Genomic DNA, 19,534 nt, shown 5'->3' with positions numbered 1-19,534 from the left:
GTATTTTAACATTTCATTTCACTCTAGTACTTTTCAACGGTGCCTGTATTTTAGCACTGTTGAGAAAAATATACTGATATTTCATTTGTGTTTTGAAGACGGAGAAGTATACATATATTCAGCAGTCACATTAATCGATACGCTTGTATAAAAGTTAACATATTACCGAGTATACGGCGATTTTGTTTCTTTTATATTAAAAGAAATTCTTTACATATTTAATACTTGAGTCTTTCGATAAATTTTGTAAAATCTTTATTAATAACTTTTAATAAATAGTTGAGCAAACCTCTAATAGGCCGTTCGATTTAAAAAAGTAAATAAGTGAAGAAATAAATACCCAAGTTATAAATACTTCAAGCGTATACCTCCTCAAATTCTCTCTTTTCCTCTTCTTAAGCTTTCTTCCTTTTTATTTCCGTGTCTCGAAAACATCAATAGGTTTCACTAGTCGCAAGGAGGGGTCTACGTAAGATTCGATTGTGATAACAGGGAAACTGATAAACCGACATATAAAGTGTAGTACATCGTGATTAAACTCCCATTCTGTCCACAATGTCTTAGAAAGAGGTACGAAGAACAAGAGCGTAAAACCGTCGTTCTTCCTGGTGGCATCGTCGTGTTTCATCGTTATCTCTGTAAATATCGCAATAAATACCTATTAATCGTTCATCAGAATTTAATGAATATTTTCCATTCCCTGTAATCTAATTTGACCGATATTTCTAATCGATAATTTAGGAAAATATTTCCATTAGATGAAAAATTATTTTATCGGATGAAATGGGAATGACTTCGTATTTTTTTTTTTTATATAAATTCTATAATTTATAATATTTAATTCAACTATATGTACTAACTTCGTGAAATATTACAGTCCGTAAAAGAAGAAATAAGAAAGATGAACAAATCGCGCATTAAGTGGTGGCCGCAATATTTAGCAGCGATTACAGGTAATTACAAACCGTTAGCAAAAGAAGAAATTAAGTTTTTCATTTTAACATTTATTTAATAATAACCATGTATTGCTGTTGTAATGATTACACTAACCAACAAGGTTTTAATATTAATGTTATACCGGTGACATTACGTTGATCATTAAGTGTAATTAATGAAGTGCTGGCATATGTAAACGTATCGTTTTATGCAATTTAATAAATTAAATGTTTAATTTTAATAGATATGACAAACGTCATTAATTATAAAGTTGGTAAACAAAAAATAATATATTGTAATATTTGCTCGTGGTTTTTTTCAACCGAAGAAAGATTCATTACAAGTACATAAATCGCAGAACTATTTTCGACTCGCAAAAGTAGGCACGATAACAAAACAAGATCAGAATATAGATTCCATAGTTAAATATATCTCTATTTTCATTTATTAATCGATTAAGCTATTAACCGCTATGATTATTTACCTTATTCTATTTTCATTTTTTCCCTGGTACAGCCACCTTATCTATGGCAACTTCCGGTTCTCATATAGGCTGGACATCACCGATTCTACCAAAATTAAAGTCTTCAGAGTCCTATATGCCAATAACGTCGGACGATGCCTCGTGGATCGCTTCGTTCGTTCTTCTCGGCTCGATACCTGGCAATATTATCGCAGCTTTCATCGTTGATCGACTGGGTCGTAAAATGTGCCTCCTGCTTGCAGGAATACCACTGACTATTAGTTGGATTTTAATCATCGTAGCCTGGTGCCCTTACGTCCTCTACATTTCAAGATTCATCGGCGGCATAGGGCTCGGCGTGGCTTACGTCGTTTGTCCTATGTACATCGGTGAAATCGCTGATAAGGAGATCAGAGGATCTCTGGGGTCTTTCATAAAGTTAATGGTAACTTTTGGTGAATTATACGCTCACGCGATTGGCCCATTCGTGTCGTACGAGTGTCTAGCTTACAGCTGCGCTGTAATCCCCATAATCTTTTTCCTCACGTTTAGTTGGATGCCAGAATCTCCTTACTATTTGTTGATGAGAAATCGCGAAGATAAAGCGATGAATAATTTAAAGTGTCTTAAGAGATACGCGACGGAGGATCAGTTAGAAGAAGATATAGAACAAATGCAAAAGACCGTATTGCGAGACCTCAGCGATAAAGGAAACATTTGGGATCTGTTCAACACCCCAGGTAATAGAAGAGCTGTTGTAATCAGTTTCGGCCTCCAGCTAGTTCTGCAATTCAGTGGTCTAGCCGCTATAGAATCGTATACTCAAGAAATTCTCGAGGAGGCTGATACAGATTTATCCGCTGGGATAGCAGTGATCGTTCTAAGTGTTCTTCAGTTGATAGCCGGTATCGGTGCGGCAGCTTTAGTAGACAGATTAGGTAGAAGGCCATTGCTTCTTGTCACTACTTTGCTCGGTGGATTGTCCTTAACAGTTACCGGAACATTTTATCTGCTAAAACACTACATGTTAATGAATATGACCGGTTTTGGTTGGGTTCTTCATGCCTCTGTTATATTTTACGAGCTCATTATCGCATTAGGTTTGAATCCATTGTCCTACATGATGCTCGGAGAACTTTTTCCAACTAACGTAAAGGGAGCTGCCGTATCTATAGCAAATATGTGGGCATCTTTATTGGCGTTCTTTGTTTCAAAAATGTACCAAGTCATTTCCGATTCTTGCGGTGTTTACACCTCTTTCGGTTGGTTCGCGGTTAGCTGTTTTCTTGGTATCGTTTTTATACTGTTTATGGTCCCAGAAACTAAAGGAAAATCGTTGTTAGAGATACAGGAGGAATTAAATTGTAAAAAGAAAAAGCAACAGAAGTACAGAAAAAATAATCGAAAAATCCACGTTAACACACTGGCTTAAATTAGGTGAATGATGAAACGATGGTTTCGATTCCTATTGATAAGTTAACCAGGTAAACTTGACATGATTAATAGGATCAATTGGCGTTCGATTTGTCATAATATAATCCTTTAAAAGTTAACGAAAGGGCGAGATTGATGCCGAGGAAAATGAAGAGTGAAAACAATATCAACTTTACGAAATTGAAATATCATTGAATTTTCGGAACGTATCGAAAAATATTCAAAACGGACAAAGAGCCATCGTTTCAGTGAAAATATCGAAAATCTCTGAACAGCTTTTTTTTTAAGTACGTCTTTCTCGTAATTTTTTGAAATCTATATGACACATACATGTATTAAGTATATTTGGTGTTAGACTGAAATTAATTTCTTTTTAAGCTCGAGAAATGTCAAGGCCGTTCGTCAAATTTCGATCCAAGAGGTAATTTAACTTATTGTTTCTAATACCAAGAAGTGAAATTTTCCGAAAAACGACATATTCTTTGTATTCTTTAAATAATAGTGTAGGGTGTAAGATTTTATCTTTTTAAGCGAGGGCCCTTATATTCCACATGAAGGAACTTTTTGCTTCGGTCAAGATAACAAGATTGTTAAAAAGGTTTTCGATTAAAATTTCATCGTTGATCAGCGAAGACAGTGCACGTTCTTGGTGAACTCATTTAAAAAATCATCTACGCTAGTAGAAAGAAACATAGGTACTACATATATCTCTTATTGTTAGTCAAACATTTACACAGAAATCGTACATCATTCCGAAAATAAGTAATGAAAAAGAGATAGCGTGATTTAAAACTGATTTATGCGAATATTTGTCGACTGTTTTTTATTTGTTCGACCAATTATACTTATTTATCCACTTATGTGAATATTAATCGATTATCTAGATTATTCGCATGAAACGTACGATGAATTCTTAATCAGTACTAATAATAACCGAAGCAATTTTAATGGAGGACAAATGCGAATTTTTGTTACACATCATTTCTGGAAATTAGTTGGTAAAAATTTCCAGAAATAATGTTGTATTATGAGTGCGCGTTACTTAGGGCCCCAATTGTGAAAAGAGCACACTCGCATGACCATCTTCTTTCCCTTTTAGGCAGGGTTAAACGTTGAGACTGATAGATTTTAATTAATCGTGAAGCGCATATTTATTTATTGCCAAACGACGTCACATTATGGTAAAATACTGAACTGATTTATTACGATGGCAGGTTTAGAAATAACGAAATTATCAAATTCTTATGAAATTATTCAATCCGTGGATTATCAAAATATATAGAAGCGAAATGCCAAGTAGCTTGCTTTTAATCGAACTATTAGTTTAATCGATACGACTATAACGCAACTTTAATAAAAATATGACTTTAATTTAACCGATTTTTATATCTATACGAAAATCAAATCTTTTTAAGTGCCAGAGTAGTCTACGGATTAAATACAAAGATTCTGAAATGTTCCTTGTGATTAGTTTGGTGATTAGAACCATCTTTTATCCCTTTCAGGCAGGGTGCAAGAATGATAATACGATTAAATATATTATGAAAGCGCGTCGCGAATATTATCGCGAGTATTAAGAATTTCGCGCACCAATGGCCCTGATGCAAGATGGATTTAGGTGAGCACCGTAGCATGACTAACTTTATTTATCCCTTTTAGGCAGGGTGAAACATATTACTATAAGAATAGCTTCGGCGCAGAATATAATCGGCCCGATTATAATTAAATATTTCTTATCATTAACGTCGCTAATAGCAGACAACAAACATTGCATATGAAACGCGTGGTTTTATCATAAAGTAACCGTATGATCGAATCGATATTAACATCTATTACATCGATTCTTTATCCGCTTGTCGATAGCATATGTAATGAATTTATATAATATCATGAAGCACAATTGTACTTATTGTAAAATGGTTTTACTCTTATTCTAAAATGTTATGTTCACGCAATTGCACGACTCTCTACAAGTCCCTTTAAGGCAGGGTGCAAGACTTAAACTTAAAATGTATTTCTTACAGATTTCTACAATGTAGAAGTTTGCAATTTACGTTGACAATAAATGTTATTGATTGAAAGAAAATTGAGTATTCTTTTATTTACAAATTCGTTCGTTCATTGCCAAACATAAATATGGATAATACGGTGTATCGAAACACCACACGAGTATGTAAATAGAAATTGGAATTGGAAATAACGAAACATAGTGAGAATGTAAACGTGGACAACTAGTATGTATATTTTTTGCATTATAATAACCATTATACATAAATGTTATTACAATATAGAAACATAAATCTTAATATTTCATCCATTAACATCTTACAACATCGTCAATATGATACACATCTCATTTTCGAGATTATTATTATGATTTCCTAAGATAAATCCTTCTGCTTATGCCTGTTGTATTAATAACGTACTCGTTTTTTGTCGTGGATAGAAATGTTTAATAAAGTGTTATCTCTTTGAATAAAATAACCGCTTGTTGCGTGTGATCGCAATGAAGAAATTCAGATTTATCGTATTAGATCGTACAATTCGTTTCATTATTCTTAAAACTTCGAAACCCATTTTCTGATCAATATTTTATTGGAAAATGCATAATATTCTACGCTGGCATACGGTAATTAGATTTCTATATTTTCAATACGATTTTGCGATACTCGATTTTGCTGGTTACTTACCTCCTAAATAAATATTTTTATCTTTTTACAGCGAGTGGAATGCAAAATTTCGAAGAAACGAAAAATTCGAATAATCGCACACCTAAATTTTATTTTAAGAAAATGAAAGAACGGAAACGGTTTATATTTCAATTTCTAGACGAATGATAAAGGAGCAACTGCATTTTTGATCATTTTTCTACCTTTAGAGAAACGCAAGAAGACAAGAGAAGAAGCGGGAGCAATGGAACCTGAAAAATTAATCACTTCGCAATTTAGAAATACCAGAAACAGTTCCTGCATCACGTTCACAATGCGTAGATCCCTCTTTCTTTTCCTTTCCTTTTCTTTCTCTTTCTTTTTTTTCTCTTTTTTTTCAATACGACATATGTAAAGCATTCTGAGCGATAAATTGGCATATGTTCTTATTTATTGCACAAAAATATGCACGCGATACAACATACACTGCATTTTGATTGTCGAAGGAAAAGGTGACGCTTTATACAATTTTATTTCGATACAATAATGACTTTTTTTTCACTTTGGCACACGCGTTGTCTCCATACAGGCTAGACTGCTCGCTCGAAAGTTCATCGCAATTATCTTACATATTGTTATAATGGTACTTGGCTTTACATTTGTGAACTTCTTGGCGACGTAGGAACAGGATTATCTGGACATATAAAACTAAACATTTTTTCCCTAGCAGTTATCTTTTCCTAATAATTATCGTTTCTTTCATTACAGTATGTATATTACTACTATATTACAATATTATATTATTACCATATTATTTAACTGTATGTGTGCAACATTATTGATTATTATTATTATTATTATTACAAAAACAAACAGATATCATTTTTTTCAAAGCCTAATGGGACTATAAACGTTTGTAAATTTATTTCACGTAATACGTATTTCCAATGTGTCCCGAATCTCTTCGAGATACAAAACTGAACAGAAACCAGAGCGAGCGAGGATCCTTTCTCAGGATTAATTAAAGAAATATATGTTTTACAATATTAATTTACTGTTTTAAGAGACTTTATCAAAATTCGCGTGAATTTTCAATGTTTTTTCGTTAAGTTTTATCTCTTCTCCGCTTAATTCAATATAAACGAAATCTAAAGATCGAGATACTTATTACTTCCGATACAAATTTCAACTTACTGAAATGGTAATTTATGTAAATGTGCACGCTACTAACGACTAGCGCTCCTACGTCACCGTGTCGACAACACGCTAGTCTAGATTATCGCATTGAGAATATACAGGGTGTTATAAAAAATTTAAAAGCTAAAACCAAGAAAGATAAATAATGTTTCATCGATTCAGGGCATCAAATCAATAAATTTTCTGTAAAAGGATAAAAAAGTTGCAACAATAAATATGCACGTATTGATTCTATGTTATTAAGCACTGTTTAATAATTTTACCGAGCTGTTAATGTTCCAGATTTTCATTTTTTTTAACACCCTGTATACGTATTGTGAATCAAGACCACATCATCGCTCTTCTCAATTACAGATTCACACTCGTCAGAAGATGAAACTAACGGCAGAAACTTTTCGCGTTAGGCCAAATTGTTTAAATCTGCATCTCTGCGTTTCTCCTCAACCGAGAACGTTAGGAGGATTTTTTATACTCGAACCATTCCCACGTATATACAGACGCACACACACGTACACGTTGCATATCACAAGCTATGCAATGCTAAATACTTTCTCTCTCGGTTGGAAAAAGTCTGTTGACGGTAATATTAAAAATATTGCCTATAAAATACTAAAGTAATTACGAGAATGACTAAACGTAAAAGATGACATTATAAATATTCAACCATAACGAATGAAACATTTAATGTATGAAATTAAATCATAATTAATGTTCGATAAATTGTAGAAATATTGTTAGAATAAACAAGGTAAACAGAAAAAGCAAGTAACATCATTCTAATGGAAACTTTATACTCGTTTGTTAGAGAAATGAAAATCATTCGTTATGCGTCTGCGTATAATATTGTATTTATACTGTACACAGTACCTCTGGCATAAGTGATCACATTTTTCCTCGTCACGTTTCTTCTTTGTCGCTACAAGCAGCATTCTTGGCTTGAATAACAATTCTTTAAGATTGCAATGAATTTTTTATGGACACAAAACTGCCGTCCAAATATAAGATGTAAAAGAAAATAGAGAAAAGGACGAATGAATGAGAAAGAAAAAGGAAGATGCGTTTAGGCTAAACCTTAGCGTCTCCTAGCAAACTCACCAGAATAAAACTTCCTATTCGGCAAGCTTTAAATTCTTGAACAGCTGGATGCTGGAGATTAGATAAGAGGACATACTTACTGTATGAAAGGCATAGTTTCGAAAATTGGTTTGATGCGAGTTCCTCCAGTGGCGAGCGCACACGAACCGTCACGAATTCTATTCTGAATACTCTACCAACGACCAGTATTACACGTGTGATACACAACGTAATATGTTCAATTTGTCTCTACAACTAGCATATTTTATAGGTATATATGTGAAATTATGACGCACGTCGTGCAAGATCGCTACGACAGAGCATAGGCTGTAGCGATCAATTTTTTACACGCCACGTGTCGCTTGGTAGAGAACATTCCATGATGTTTAAAATCCATAAGATTGCAAGATAGACCTAGTCTGTCTATAGTAGCTCGGTTCGGTTAGTTGGTCGTAATTAGATCCCTTGACGATCACTTTTCCAAGAAGTACTGTATTTATCCTCTTCTTCCTCTTTGATATTAAACTGTGTTCTCTGTCAGAAATCAATAACTTAACATTTGTTGCTTGTTCGTAATACCGAAAATATCCGGGTCGGTTTCAAGTAGAAAAACGGGTCTTATATTTTTTTTTAGAAAATACGCACGATAAATATCTATAGCGATGGCCTACTAAACATATTGACCGCGAAATTGTCTTGACAATGCCGGCCACAAAGTATGAACGATCTACGATTACAGTTGTAACTCTACACGTAGCTAGCGTAAGTACCGATGATTACACTCACTGTTCGTAACAACGTTTTATTCATCATCTAACAAAGTGCAACGGGTCGTCGAGAATTATACTCGTCGCGATTGAATTTTCGATTTTCACGTAAAGAAGAGAAGATAAAAAATCATCTTACGAAGTCGATAATCCCTTGTTTCTCGAGATACAATCACCTAGTCCTACGAGATATTGGAAAATATCGACGAGCAGGGTCGATGATGGATTGTGCGACGCAAATACATTTTCGAAAGCTTCGATAATACCTCGATAATCGGCCATTGTTTTCTATACAACGTTTCTTTAGAGAGTGCTATACTTTAAAAATTTAACTTATCTATTCAACAATTTCAATAGAATGCGCTAGGATGCATATTCAGAGAGTGCCTTTACGAGCATGAAAATAATATCGAATCGATCTTAACAAATACATTTAAAGAATCCATGATAAAGAATTGACTATTAGCTTGAGAGGCTGTGCTACTGATAATTGAAAGAAGCGAAGAAAATGATCTGATAAGGAACAAAAAGCCTACAGAGGAGAAAAGGCTTACAGAACTATTACGTATAATTTTAATGAAATTTTTTATCAACAAATCATTCTCTGAATATGATCTTTAATTTCGAAGAATCTCGCGACATAAGCTTGCCTGTTCGACCTCTCCGTCTCCTGAGAAGAGCAACATTTCTTGAGGACGGCTGCCTTTAGAATAATAAGAGAAATAGTATATTAGCAAAATTGATAATTCGGCGTAAAAGACAAGAATTGACAAGATAGAAATTGGTCGAGTATCGATGGATAAAACAATTCATTTATCGAATTATGCTTAAATATCATTTCATAGTGTGATTGCTAATATTTTATACTAAACTAAATATTCATATAACATATATCATTAATCTCTAATAACGCGTATTATTCGATATTACAAAGTACGTATGAATTATAACCTAGTAAACATTATCTTTTACGGTTCGTTCATATTTCGACACGATTATTTCAATATTGTTTTATTCTTCGTGTAACAAATTACACGTATCAATATATATATATATATATATATATATGTGTGTGTGTGTTCTTTTTTTCATTGATATTATTTTCGATTTTTAATCAATAGTAATCGTGTACACGTACAATGCGAATTAATTACGTATACACTAGAAAAGTAACTTTTATCTCGACTTGTTCAGATTGAGCGGAATCACACACGTGTCGTATTTCGCACGCGTTGAATTCGTGAAAGATCGATTTGCTTCGATCGAGAAAAATAGTAGTACATTACGTCAATTATTAATTAATTCCTCTTAAATCGAATTCTCGTACGACATCGTTTCGATCCATCGTTTCGACAATTATCAATTAATCGTTACATCGTGTCGAATGTTCCTTTTACGATTTACGATTTCTTTTTGGCAAAATTCAGAGTTACCTTTTACTTGTTAAATTATTATTTCTAAAAGGCGAGGTCTCAGAAACTACCGGCTTATATCGTAGTTAAACGATGAAAGTTATACCGATGCTTGCCAATCATCAAATTTATCCTTTGACTGCGACTAAATCTGAAACGACGATAAGAAATGTGACATGCATAAGATTTTCTCGAACAATATAGTTGCGATAAAACTATCGTTTCATTGGTACGCAGCCGATGTTGATATGCATCTTATGGACAAACAATCAAAATCAAACATTATAATCATCGATAAATTTATCATCTCGCACATTATATTTGTATTATTTTGCACGATTTCAATTATGCGTGCGATAATTACATCAACCACGATATAATACTATTATCCAAGGGTGAATTGCATGTATTAACAAGAAAATTATCACGATTATTTTATATAATTTTTTATACAAATTAACTCTCTGTGCATATACGTACAGTAAAATATATAAGTGCATAGGAGTACAAATAATTATATTTGTTTAACCGTTTTGCAAAGAAGACCGTTCTCTGATCGTTAAAATTAATAAGTTTTGAATATGAGAATCCTGTCAAGCAGAGAAATTTTTTAATCGCGATAATATTCTTGTTAATTAAATCTTGTTCAAATTCCCCTTAAAGCGATACTAAGATAATACAATTCTTTAATGAACGCCCTTTCTCGTAACATCCGACAGCTTGTATTTTACAAACAATTGACAACAACGATTACTCTGGCTACTTTTCTAACGATCAATGCTTCGTAATAAATATTTAATTCGAAAGATCTGTCATTCATGAGTATATTCCTTGGGAAAAAGGAACCGAACAGTTTCTCTTCCTAGCAACTATTTGTCACGTTAATTTCCTCTAAAGTGGAAGACTTTTATAATGAAAATTCTAAAAATACATTGCAGTTCTACGTGAAAATAAATCTACACGATCGAAAGACTAACGATTTAAAAAAGGGATAGATAAATCCATAATGTTATTCCTTGATCATTAATAATTTGATGTGGATTACTATATAACACTTAAAGCTAGTAAATCACGATTGAAATAGATTTTAATCTGGTGTTGTACAACTAAAAAAAAAAGAAAATAATTTTATCTAATTTCGTTCACTAATGTAATACCTTGAAACGAAATAAGAATAAACGTAAAGGGAAATCTGTAACAAACTATCATTTACACATATCCATAGAAGAACAGCAGAAATACCGATATTTTGATTTCTTTTTCCAACAAGGAATTTAAATCGAGTTTCACGAACGTCTTTTAAACATCTCTTTTCGTTGTCGGTATACGAAATCTATTCCGCAAAACGAGTCGGATTACGTTTGTTATTTCGAATAAAAGTTTCGTGCATTGAAAGAACGTACAACGCAGTTTCATATATCGTAACAAGGCTCACACGGTCATCCATTTACCGCGCCAATAACAATAACGAGCTAACAAAGGCGACGTATATATATGTACGCGAGTAACTTTTTTTGCAGATTTTTCTCATTTTCTTTAATACGCTTTTTTCATTCTCGACGCGATTATACCTATACTTGACTCTTCCCGAGAATGTCCTCCAAATTATATAATTCAATGAAAAAGAGAGATGGACGTACCTTGGAAAGAACGAGGTTAAAATTATAGGACTCTATCTGATTATACAGATAGTTCGAAATTCGTATTTTATCGGTCGAGTCGAAAAATTAGCCTCGTACCGCGTCGACATTGACAAATTAAATTCGACCTGTTCCCCGCTATACCTAAGATGTTTCGGGTAAAATGGAATCGTAATAAAACTTTGCCTGCTTTTGAGAAACGACCTCTGATCCTGGCACTTCGAAGTTAAGTTTTTCCTCACGATACTTTTCCGCTTCTTTCGCTCTCTTTTTCTTCTGTCGTCTTGCCAAACTTCTTCAAAAGGCGCATCAAAACGAGCCATTCTTTCGCCTTAGAACGTCTTCTTTAGAGAGGCATTGTCGAGTTTTCGGTCACGAAAACTCTGTTCAGGGAATTCAACAGTTCCTCGTTCTCTCTGCGCACTGAAACCAATTAGGAAAGTGTATCGTTAACTGATTTGTAATTGGCATTATTTGCATTGACCTATTCGTATGTGAATTATCAGAGAATCAATACTGTTATAACTCATTGTATTAATCGATAGCGCGATAGTTGCATCAAAGGAAAATCTGTATGAATTTGTTATCGTTGCAATATCGAACGTATGCAGTAGCTTTGAAAAAGTGCAATTCCTTTCAAACTATTTTAGTGGATAGTATCTGAAAATGATAGTTTACGTCTGAGCTCGATGCTCAGCAAGTTCCTTGGAGCCCGTAGCCGGACTCAAGAATGTGCTGTGAGTTAATGTAACCACCACCACGAGAACGGAAGCCGCCAAAAAGAAAATAAATGTTCCCAGGATGATCATAGCGATTCTTCGATGGCGCCTTGTCTGCTCTAAAGTTTGAGCATCTTCTAGGACTTTCTGCGTATCCTTTGCTTCCGTTTTTAGGGGTCGGACAGAATCCTTTCTACGAGCGGTGCTCCCTCTTCGTGGTTTCGTTCTTCTACTTGAGCTACCTCTTCTACCATTGCCTGAAGATTTTTTGTGTCATTACGTTTTCGTTTGCTACTTTTCATTTATTTCTCGATATAATTTGTTTCATTTAAATATTTGGTGAAATTGAAAGAAAAGGAAATAGATAACCTATCCAGTATTTAAAGTATACCCGATTCTATCAGCCTATCATTCATCAATCAATTTTTTATAGGCGTGCAAATTGAAAAATGGGTTGGCGTGCAACAATGATAAACCAATCTAGTTTTAGCCGAAATTCTTTCCGATACGAAGCAATCCTATCGATTAATCAGCCAATAAAATTAATCGGTGAGGTCGAAATCGTCACGTTACATCACTAGACACGAACGGTAACGAACTATGTGCGTTTCTCATCGATCGAAGAGTCTGATGACCCAATTGTCTCCTACCTAACGGTGTTGGCCTGCTGCAGCTGTTTGTCCTCGAGCGACTCGATTGTACGCTGGAACGTCGACTGGAACGTTGATCGAGTTCAGAATTGTTTCTGGTCTGTTTCAAGTTACCGGTTTTTGAGCGGGAGGAAACGTTCGGTCGCTGCTCGTCGTCAGGGCTCGACAAATAAAAGGCTGAAGAATGTTCGTCCAGCTGGAAGCCGATTGTATCGGAGTTTCGTGGATAAAAGGACGTACGATCTTCCGAAGGACATAACATGTGGCAATTATCCGTTCGCTGATAGTAATCTGGGGGTGGTTCGTGAGAGATCTCGATCGACGTATCATCCGCATAGGAGATTATTCGATCGGAAGACGAGCCGGATAATCGACGATTTCGTTCGTTTTCTTGCGTAGATTTCATCAATCGAGTCGACATACTGTTACAATTGCTTTCTCGATGTTATTCCTTGTATCTGTCAACGTCAATTTCACAGAATTTTACTTATTCAATAAATTCAAACATTTTCGCAATTGCTCAACAGATCATACTTTCGTTCGTAATCACATTATTCGTCATATCATTAGAGATCATATTTTTATATTAAACCCTGAACTTGTGCGTTCCGTTTGGAGTCAACCGACAAATTGGCGAAAAAACGTACAGATACACTTTTAAACATATCGAACTTAAAAATTCATAAATTTTCTGGAAAAAACTGAAGACGATATCAAAGATGGAGGTGTAGATGTTAAGCTATCAACGTGTTGTTTGATACGCGGGAAAAAGTGGATGAAACAAAAGTTACGTGAGTAATCTTGTTTTTCGACCTTTATGCTACTCGACTACTTCGTGCATTGCTATTTCATTACAGTAATGGTATAATAAATTTACCAAAAAGCTGCCAAGGATTTGTGAAATCGAAAATGTTAACATATTTTCCGAAAATTCAGAAGTATGTTTAAGATATTAATCAAAATTTCGATATAGAATTTAGCATGCAATTATGAGATGGTTTAGCGTCCAATTATCATTTTCCATTTTAATTAATTCTCCGTTTTAATGATTACATATTTGGCCATTAGTACAGAATTGTTAAAGAAACATGGAAATGGTATTTTATTATTTCAATGGCGAAATTCAAACTCGTGTAATTTGTGGAACGAAGATTTGTCAGAGACTCTGTATCTTTCTTTTATTTTCTCATAGACTTCGAGTTACGTTTGCTCGTTTCAATTTTATTGAAAATTACAAATCTTAAATTTCATCGAATGATCTTTAGTTTTACGATCTAGTAATTTCTTTAAGAAAATAATTTAAAAGATTTTAGAGGATAACACGTGAATCTTGTCTGTGAATAAAAATCGCGAAAAAGTATCATAAATATATGTTAAAAAAAATATATACGATACTAATCTTGTACTCAAACTCACATTTTTACAATGACGCGGTGCGTTTAAATAAACTCTATGCATCTTCAGCGAACAGTTATGGGACTTGTAAACATTCCAGTGGGACAAACGAGGCGAAGTTTGACCTGGAGCATCTCAAACTACTTTCCCAACCATTAATTCTAAATGAGCTTCATTAGAGCCATTCACTGGGATGCTTTAACATTGTTCCTTTGAAAGTTTCTATGCTGCAAAACAGCATTAATCATTTTTACCGCGGTAATATATGTACATCCAATCAGAGAACATGTTTTGATACGTAGTTTGTAATGAATGATATCCTATATAACATCGAAAGCATATATACATCCTTTGGACATATGACATATTGAAACGTATAAAATAGTTATAGTTGAAAAATATACTACGATATCATATTTTACACGTATATTCTACCCGTTTAAGTCTTGAACTTAGAAAACAATTCCAGTTACTGTTATTAATTGCTCGTGATCTATACCTATACTGACGCACTACAGAGTCCAGATACGCTATGTCAACAAACTATGTAATACTTGGGAAGTTATCCATTTACCTAGCCTAGCTTCGTGTATTACGTTCTGAATTTAATTGACATTTATAACGCAACTAATCGATTATTCGTTTGTTAAATGTCAGAATAGCGTATTGTCATAATTAACTAAAACCTTATAGGTGTAACAATATATCTTATGCATATTAATATATTAAAGGTTTAAAAAATGTTCCCTTAAACGTTGATTAACTGTTTGTATATACTTCAGAAGCTATTCTACTTGTGAGCAACCTATAATACGCTTTATAAAATAATCTAAAGTGATTTCGACATAACACAGAACCTATGAAGGAATTCCTGCGGATTGTGTGCATCCTCTTGATTCAACGAAAATTTACCTTTACGAAGACTTTTGCGACTCGGATACGAGATTTAGCTTTGGCGTAAAAAGAAAGTTTCTTTTAAACGGCAACTTGAAAGAAGAAGAATGAAAGTATAACTAAGGACAGCTAAATACGTCGTATCTATATAGTGGACGTCACCCTTGAGTTTATTGCGACGTGTATTTTTAGCGGCGGATCTAGCAGGCCACCTATCCGCTTTCCATGTCTCTTTCCTCCCCTCAACCCTTGTGTTGCATACGGTTGCGTTTATGTGCTTGTGCCTGTTAACTCGCTCATACGTATATGGGTAGCACGGACATGTCGATAAACATACTCGGCCAAATATTTAGAAAATCCACGCCTACCGTCAGAGTTTGAATTATTTGAATATTCGTGCGATGAGGAAGAAAATCTAGAAAGATTGCAGTAACCATATTTTACTGCACTACGATACAATCGAATTTCTGGTCGCGTGGTAAAGTATTTTTGTCTTTTTTATCATTTATCTTTTTCACTTGGTTATAGTTTGCCTGAATTAAATACAACTTAATTTAAATTTCTATAGAATTATTAATAAGTAATATTTCCATAATTGGCGTAGAATTTTCTTATGAATACTGAAACGCTATATAAATACGAATTCATTCCCATAAAAGACATATAAGCTATGAAATAAAATTTTTGTTACACATTTTCCCCCATTATTTATATCCGCGGAACGGCATTTTACTTCGCCAAAAAGAAAAGTTGATGAAAGAAAAATGTGCCAGCGAATCTTAGATTTACTGCTTTTTACCTAATAAATTTTCATAATTTTGTATTTTAATTTTTAAAAAGGAATTGAAATTTCACAAATTACCATATATATAATTTTCCAACAATTTTTATACCAAACTATTTACAGGAAGATGAAAAATTTTAAATAGTGTTAAACGAAGAACTTTAAAAGGTGAAAAGTTAATGCGCTATTTTTAAGAATATGCTGTTCCATAATTAACTCGCTTCTTCAACACCGATATATCTATATACAGTTTTTTTTTGTTGTAAATATAAATTAAGAAATACACGCCTTTTTATTAAGATAAATTAAAAATTGATTTAACGATATCGATGGAGTAACAATAATGGTGTATTACAAAATTAAATTGCCTTAGTGTAGATTGTCTAGCCTACTACATTAGTCGCACGTTTCGCTTGGGAAATTGATGGCCAGGAGAGGAAACTGGCTTTAATTGGTTCGTTCCCTCGGTTTTGAACTTTCTGACGTATTAACCCATTCTCTTCCGTCGTTCTCCGATTCCAAAAGCCAAGGATGGAAACTTTAGAGTTTTGAGAAAAAAAAGACGGATAATTTCTCTTACGTAAATCATATCTTACATGATCAAAGAAATACGATCACGAATAGAACTAACGTTATTACCAGATTTCTTTCGCTTTCTTTGAGGTATCATCGAAATGAAAACGCTGTCTCTAATCTTTTCTGAAAGCTGTTAAATTTAACCAAGTTAGTTTCTAAAGGGCAAAATGAATCCAATAAAAAGTAGAACTGCAATTTACTCTGAAAATTTGGTGATTCCGCGTCATATCACTTACTATCGAATGGAAGTTCATAGGCGACTTGGTGACATTTATTACAGACGGAACGCCCGTAGATGTTTGCCAGGAAAATTTCTGTCGAGAGGAACTTCTAGCATCTTCTCCTAGCATCGCTAGGAAGAATCCGAAATCTCTTCCCAGTTAGCATATTGCTCTGTGATTCCTCTTATTGTAGAGCGTCAGATATTGATAATCGATAGTACTCGTGTACTCGTTACCAATATTAGCGTATAGCAGCTCTCGCTGTTGTAAGGACATTCGCATAATAATGTCAACAATGTTGGAGAAACGGGGACAACCGAGCGACAAGCGTAACAGGTGATATAACCGCATGAAATACAACCGGAAATGCAACGACTTCGTTGTTAATACCGAGAACCACTCAAATATATTTTCTACAACCAAATAGAAAAGTCGAATACGTTTTTCAAGACACGATCTATCTCCTTTAAAAGATAAGATTGACAAATTTCTTTCTTCGTGTCGTGCGATCGATAATGGATCATGCAATACACATGAAATGTCTCCAGGGAACTTGAATAATTTTAATAATTTTGAATAATTTTAATTCGCATCAGTTATAGCAGTCTTGATAAGAATAATAGTTTCCTTTTCATTTTCTAGTAGCGATTTGATACTATTCTTTTCCTATAATCTATTAGCATGTAGTAAACCTTTAAAAAGTCCTGCCGGCGAAAGTTAGCCCTGACTAGACTGACTTTTACGATTCTTTTACTTGAGCAGATCAGGCGAGATTGTGTATTTAAATCCCTTCGTAATCTTCTAGATTTAAACTATAAGTAGTTGAATTAAGAACATTGCACGATTTAAAGGCGTTGTTTCTGAATGAACAACGTTATATGAAAATTTGTATTTGTATATTATATGAAAAGAACAAAATACAGTGTGGGAAATAAGAAGCACGTGCACGTGCAAAAAGCTAAAAGAAGAAAATAAAATTATATAAAAATTTATATAACGATAATTAGATGTAATGGCAACGTGGAAAAATACTTGATCGCCTGAAGAAAAGAGAAGAAAAACGACAGAGAGTATAAAGCCGTCAGCCTTCGAATGAACTATTCTTAAGATTGCACTGGGAACATCGGTACGCTTTCGTCGAAGCAGTAAATTCGCCGCGCGAATGGCACGATATACATTTCTGGCATGCGGTATGCGTCGACGGAGGTGATGTCGAACATTTGAGAAATTGAAGAAGAAGCTCGGTATACGCGATCCTATTGGACTTGGAGAAAACAGAGGCATCCGTCGAAAGCTCGGCAATGGTAATCCCAGTTATATACGCTCTTTTAATGACGTACATCAAAATCGAACGATGGAGAAGTCAGGCATCTGCAGGCTTGACCTGATTCTAGAAGAGTGCATAATCGTGTAAACATATCGCGGAAAAGTGTCGAATCGTGTGCGAGAAACGTTATGTGAATGATTTCGCAGGTGCAACCTGCGCCTCGCAATCGATTTGAAAAGTAAGCAAACCGTATTTTATAGTTGTTTTCGTATCATACTTGGCACAGACCTTTCCATTTCTTCTTTTTTCAAATTGTACCTCGAGATTTTATTGCTGTGAAATCGGTTAGCAGTTTCCTACGTAATTGGAAAATATTGAAAGTATTTTCAAATATCCTAAATCAAGAAAATATTTAAACCCGATAAGAATTATATGTTTTCCTTTAAAATTTATTTTTTGAAAGCTATCTCTATCATCGTTCGCGTGTGATAATTTATCGTAATATTAAACGATGTATAAGTTGCTGTTCAAGTTTTACACTTAAATAACTAAACATATAAAATACATATAAATAACTAAATATGTAAGCATTCTGTATATTTTCCCCAGAGTCTTCTTTCAATTTTTTTTTTTTTTTTTTTTTAATCTTTAAGAGGTTTTTGATTGTTATATTTACAGAACTGAATGACCAACTTTATCTGCATAGAAAAACAAAAGAAATAAATGAAAGCGTAAAAGTTGAGACAAAATCTCTATATCGACCCTTTCTCCATTTCTTATTTTTCTAAATGCTAACTTAAACGACTGTCTATATACATTTGTATAATGTATATAATTATACAAGTGATGACTACTAATGAGTAACACTTACTTTGAACACCTACAATTATCTGCTTTGCTTCTGAAGATGCAAATTAATGACGAAACAACGGATGAAAAAGATATACTAGTGTATAACGAATAAATAAATTTTTGTTAAATTATCTTTGAAATAAGAAAGAAAATAATATTTAAAGAAATTATTGATTTCTGTAACGACTCGAGTATCTCAAACACATCATCAACGCCTGTACATCAAACAAAGCAAATGCAAACAAAAAGAAATTTTTACGTAGTAGCTTCCACACCTCTCCAACTTTGATCATTAATTACATACCTCTGGACTTTATCAATTCTTTATCGATTCACAGCCGATGAATATTCTAATTTAAATATCACTTTAACGCGTCAAACTATACAAGGGGCGTATAATAAGAGATCAATTTTTTACATTTTTAATAGATCCGACGTACTGACGTACGTATTGCAAATGTAAAACCTTCGATAAACTACACGTGACCATAGGAAACTTTCGTCGATCGAAAATAGAACATCGACATAAGCGAAGCTGTTTGTTCGAAAGAAGGTACTCGCATTACTTGGAAGGAAACACTAGTAAACTGGTGCTCCAACATGGA

At 33.9% G+C, this 19,534-nt stretch overlaps 3 protein-coding genes across 4 annotated transcripts in view; 2 read left to right on the top strand and 1 right to left on the bottom strand.

The window, feature by feature from the left end:
* Window positions 1-362: 362 nt before the first annotated feature.
* Window positions 363-4,919, top strand: LOC132911687 (facilitated trehalose transporter Tret1-like). Its single transcript, XM_060968490.1, has 3 exons — window positions 363-638; window positions 878-953; window positions 1,453-4,919. The coding sequence occupies exons 2-3, from the start codon at window positions 902-904 to the stop codon at window positions 2,829-2,831; spliced, it is 1,431 nt and encodes a 476-aa protein (XP_060824473.1). The 5' UTR covers window positions 363-638; window positions 878-901; the 3' UTR covers window positions 2,832-4,919.
* A 138-nt stretch (window positions 4,920-5,057) lies between these two features.
* LOC132911696 (lateral signaling target protein 2 homolog) overlaps window positions 5,058-19,534 on the bottom strand; it is a 179,981-nt gene continuing 165,504 nt past the window's right edge. For both annotated transcript variants that reach the window (XM_060968543.1, XM_060968542.1), the window contains one exon: window positions 5,058-11,994. In XM_060968543.1, the coding sequence (XP_060824526.1) occupies window positions 11,918-11,994 (77 nt within the window). In that variant the 3' untranslated portion in view covers window positions 5,058-11,917. The remainder of the gene's footprint in view (window positions 11,995-19,534) is intronic.
* The window catches only part of LOC132911702 (uncharacterized), a 39,896-nt gene continuing 28,539 nt past the window's right edge, over window positions 8,178-19,534 (top strand). The window contains exons 1-2 of the mRNA XM_060968547.1: window positions 8,178-8,239; window positions 8,387-8,514. Coding sequence (XP_060824530.1) covers window positions 8,455-8,514 — 60 coding nt within the window. The 5' untranslated portion in view covers window positions 8,178-8,239; window positions 8,387-8,454. The remainder of the gene's footprint in view (window positions 8,240-8,386; window positions 8,515-19,534) is intronic.

The sequence above is a fragment of the Bombus pascuorum genome, chromosome 11 (genome assembly GCF_905332965.1).
Source record: "Bombus pascuorum chromosome 11, iyBomPasc1.1, whole genome shotgun sequence".
Lineage (NCBI taxonomy): Eukaryota > Metazoa > Arthropoda > Insecta > Hymenoptera > Apidae > Bombus > Bombus pascuorum.
Note: the sequence above shows the minus strand (reverse complement) of the source record. Positions and strands in the feature narration are given on the sequence as shown.